Here is a 3,712-nt window from a genome sequence, read left to right on the forward strand (position 1 = left end):
CCAGGAGAGCAGGAACCTCCAGAACTTCTGTGTCTAAGAAACTGTGTGGGGTTTGGTAGTCTGTTTCCCTTCTTATTGTTTTTGCTTCCTTTTTCCTTCCTTTGGTTATACTAATTTACAGTGGGTTTGCATACAGAAGGGGCTAAGTGTAGCACACAGATACACAAGCAGCTCTAAGACTTGCGGCCATTTTGCTGTCACTTTGCAAGAAGCAGCAAGACCGCAAAAGCTATCTAAGAAGTGAGTAACCAGGCTTGGTCTGAAATTTAATTTAGGTTTCTCTGCCTTAGATGTGGTGGATGCCCCATCCTTGGAAACATTCAAGGTCAGGTTGGACGGGGCTCTGAGCAACCTGATCTAGTTGAAGATGTCCCTGCCCACGGCAGGGGGGTTGGACTAGATGGCCTTCAGAGGTCCCTTCCAACCCAAACTACTCTATGATTCTATTCTATGATTCTATAAATCCCAGTCATCCCTTTTCTGTATTTCTTTAAACCATATCTGTCTGCTTTTGCCTTCCCATACATCTGATGATAGGAGAAAAGTGGGATAGAAAACTGTCAAAACAAAAATTACTTTTGTTTTTACCTTTTTAATTTCACTATTATTTTTATGACACATGAACTCTTATTTGTGCCCTTGTTGCCAGGTGCCTGATTTGTTCATGCATTCTTGGTACCTTCTGACACTTGTATGCACAGTTGTTTGGGTGTAACACTGCTGTTGAACTTACAGCTGAGGGAGGATTGTTCCACTAAAGACAGACTGGAGTAAAATCATTTTTGTCTTTGCTTGAATGATGTACATAATTTGTTTTGGTGTTAATTTCTATGATGAAATATGTAGGCTTTGAAGTTCCCAATCCTTGTTTCTTCACTATTCTGTTTATAGGCGATCCGAAGCTTCCAGGTATCCTTACACATCTTTCCAATGAATCCTGAAGTATGGAAGGAGGACCTTTCCTGGGCAAGAAAACTACATGAACAGCAGAAGGCAACAAAGACTGAGGCAGTGCAAGCACTCGCAAAAGAAAAAGAGCTTGCACAAGAGTCAATCCCAGACTATGACTTTGAAAGTGATGAAATTGTGGCAGTCTGTGCTGCCATCGCAGAGAAGGAGAAAGCTCTTTCAGCAGCTAAAACGGTAGTGATTGTGTCTGCTTCAGGCACAGTAGAGACTGTTACTGAGAACGAGAATTGTCCTACAACTCCTGATGAAACCCTTTTCATCAGAGCCCGATAGGGCAACCTTATGGGTTGCCAGTACTGTTCTAAGAACTAGTGTTATTTATTGTATTGGGCTTGCTTTGTTTTTGTTTTTTAAGCAGTGAGAGCCTGCAGAAGTTGAAAAATTGAAGTTATTTTTCTTTTGTAAATTGAAAAAGCAATGACCTGAGTTGTTGTTCCATCCATATTTTTGGAGACGAAAGCCAAGAGTTGATTCTAAAAATCTTATCAACAGAAGTAATGTTAAAGTGCTTAACTTCATTGTTACAACTGCTTTCATCTTTCTGTGTTTCATAATTTTACAAGCTAATGTCTGCAGTTTTCCAGTAATAAATAAGCTTTTATTTAAACTGTAAAAGAAAAAGGGATTTTTTAAAAATCTATTTCAATCCTTATTCATTAACATTATTTATCTTCTAGTTAAAGTGTGAACTGTCCTCTGTTATCAGAAGTCTTTATTTTCATTAAGATTACTTTTTCTATGAGGAAGTTTCCTATGAAGCAGAGATGGATTATTATTTTGCTTGTGTGTGTGTGATAGATCTGGCATCTGATTTGTAGTCAAATGAAATCAGTAGAAACCTTTATGTTGCTTTCATAGATAAATGGGTTAAACACTCTCTGATTAGATGAAACAAATGCAATACCAAACAAACCCCTGAATGCTTAGTTATTATTAAATGTTTCACCAGAAGAAAGAACATTCAGCTGAGACTGGAACTGGCCTTTCCTTACCTTGAGTGCTGTGCTACAGACATTACCAAAAGTAAAATGGTGGGAGCTGGAAATAGGTATGTCTGAAGTGTATTATGTTTAGCCTTTTTCCTAGTGAGGCTAATCTGATAAATGGAGTCAATTTGTTTTTCCTAATTCTTATGACCTGCCATTTAAAGTATGTTCTTAGTGAACCAATTTTTCAGGACAGCATTGCCTGAGTCTCCCTTTTTATCCTTTTTGGATTTTGGATGCTGTGGTGGGTATTCACGTTGTGTTAACTTAGAGGCATAACACAGGAGATTTGTTTAAAGTTCGTCTTTCTTTAGGGGAGGGTGACCATTGGTTCCTCACACGGGCAGTTCAGAGAAACAAAGTCAGGCTGTTTCTTTGTGCTCTGTGCTGAGACTGCTCTCTTTTCATTGTCTTGGAGACATGGTAGAGATGGTTGCCTCCTAACTGGACTGGAAAAAATTGTCAACTGAGGAATTCCCAGAGAATTCAGGATTGGGAACACATCATTTCTACTTGATTTTGAAAACGTTTTGCATGATAAAAACATTTTGAATAATCATTTTGTAGACAAGTGAAACCTTTTGAAATCAGTCATCTTTGCATTTTTCATATCTGATTTCTGTTTTCAAAATAACAAATTTTCAAAGAAAATAATGTTGCTTGAGAAGCATAGCGATTTTTGCAAAAGAAGGTGTATTGTAGAAAAATTATTTGTCTCAGATCATCCTTTCAGTTGAATATCTTCAAGAGGACACTTACAGCCTTTGCAGAAATTAATTATCCCTTTCAGAAACTTAATTGCCATGTTGTACTTAATAAATTTTCATTAATTTTTGCAAGATTCTTCCTGAATATATTTTTGTATATATGTGAATTTTTAGATCTGTGCTTGCACATGCACACACAAACAAGTTAGACTTTTTAATATCTCCTGAGTATTCAAAATAATTACAATTACTGCGACTAAAATATATTAAGAAATGTAAAACATCACCATGCTACATTTTTATTTATTCATTCAGTTCAGAAATAGATCTTAAATGCTTACAGAATAGGCATTTGATTAAGATATGGTTTGATAGTTTAAATTGTCCCAGTTGAAGAATTTCTTAATCTTATTTTTTGTAACAGCTTAAATAATACAATCTATTCAGCCATAGGAAGAGTTAGCATGAGAAGGATTTGGACAGATCTCTTCAAAGAAGAGACATTCTCTGGCTAGCAAAGGAAATGTGTGAGAAGCTGTAAGGTATCTTTTCATTTTGAAGGAGCTCAGCTATAATCCCAACATATCTTTTCTTTCTTTGCGCTTTATACTTGCATCAGTGTTATGCATTTACTCATATTGCCTCCCTCCTTTCAGAGGTCCATGTTATCACAGAACCTGTTTCCACTGAAGTGATACACAAAATTCCTATTGACTTCAGCACTGCTGGGCCAAGCTAATGGAGCAGTATGCATCTACACCATCAGGCAGGACGGCCATGCCGGGTTTGAGGGGTGGTTGTTTCCATCCCCTGTACTAAATGTCTTTTCCTTCTGATTAGATTAGATTATGTATTCTAGGTATTGTCAGGACCGTAGGGTCTCGTAGAGCACTGTAGAGCAGATAAATTCTCGTGACACTGTTATTCTCAAACTGGGAAGAAGTTCAAAAATTGATGATTTCAACATTGTTTTTTGTACAGCATGCCATGTTTTGCATGTATGGGATTTTTTGGATCTGTTTGAATAAAATACTGACTTCTCTGCTGCTT

At 37.1% G+C, this 3,712-nt stretch overlaps 1 protein-coding gene across 1 annotated transcript in view; it reads left to right on the plus strand.

The window, feature by feature from the left end:
- The window catches only part of TTC33 (tetratricopeptide repeat domain 33), a 51,002-nt gene extending 47,290 nt beyond the window's left edge, over positions 1-3,712 (plus strand). Inside the window, exon 4 of the mRNA XM_009329425.1 lies at positions 892-3,712. Within this exon, the coding sequence (XP_009327700.1) occupies positions 892-1,242 (351 nt within the window). The 3' untranslated portion in view covers positions 1,243-3,712. The remainder of the gene's footprint in view (positions 1-891) is intronic.

Source organism: Pygoscelis adeliae, unplaced genomic scaffold, assembly GCF_000699105.1.
Source record: "Pygoscelis adeliae isolate BGI_AS28 unplaced genomic scaffold, ASM69910v1 Scaffold47, whole genome shotgun sequence".
Lineage (NCBI taxonomy): Eukaryota > Metazoa > Chordata > Aves > Sphenisciformes > Spheniscidae > Pygoscelis > Pygoscelis adeliae.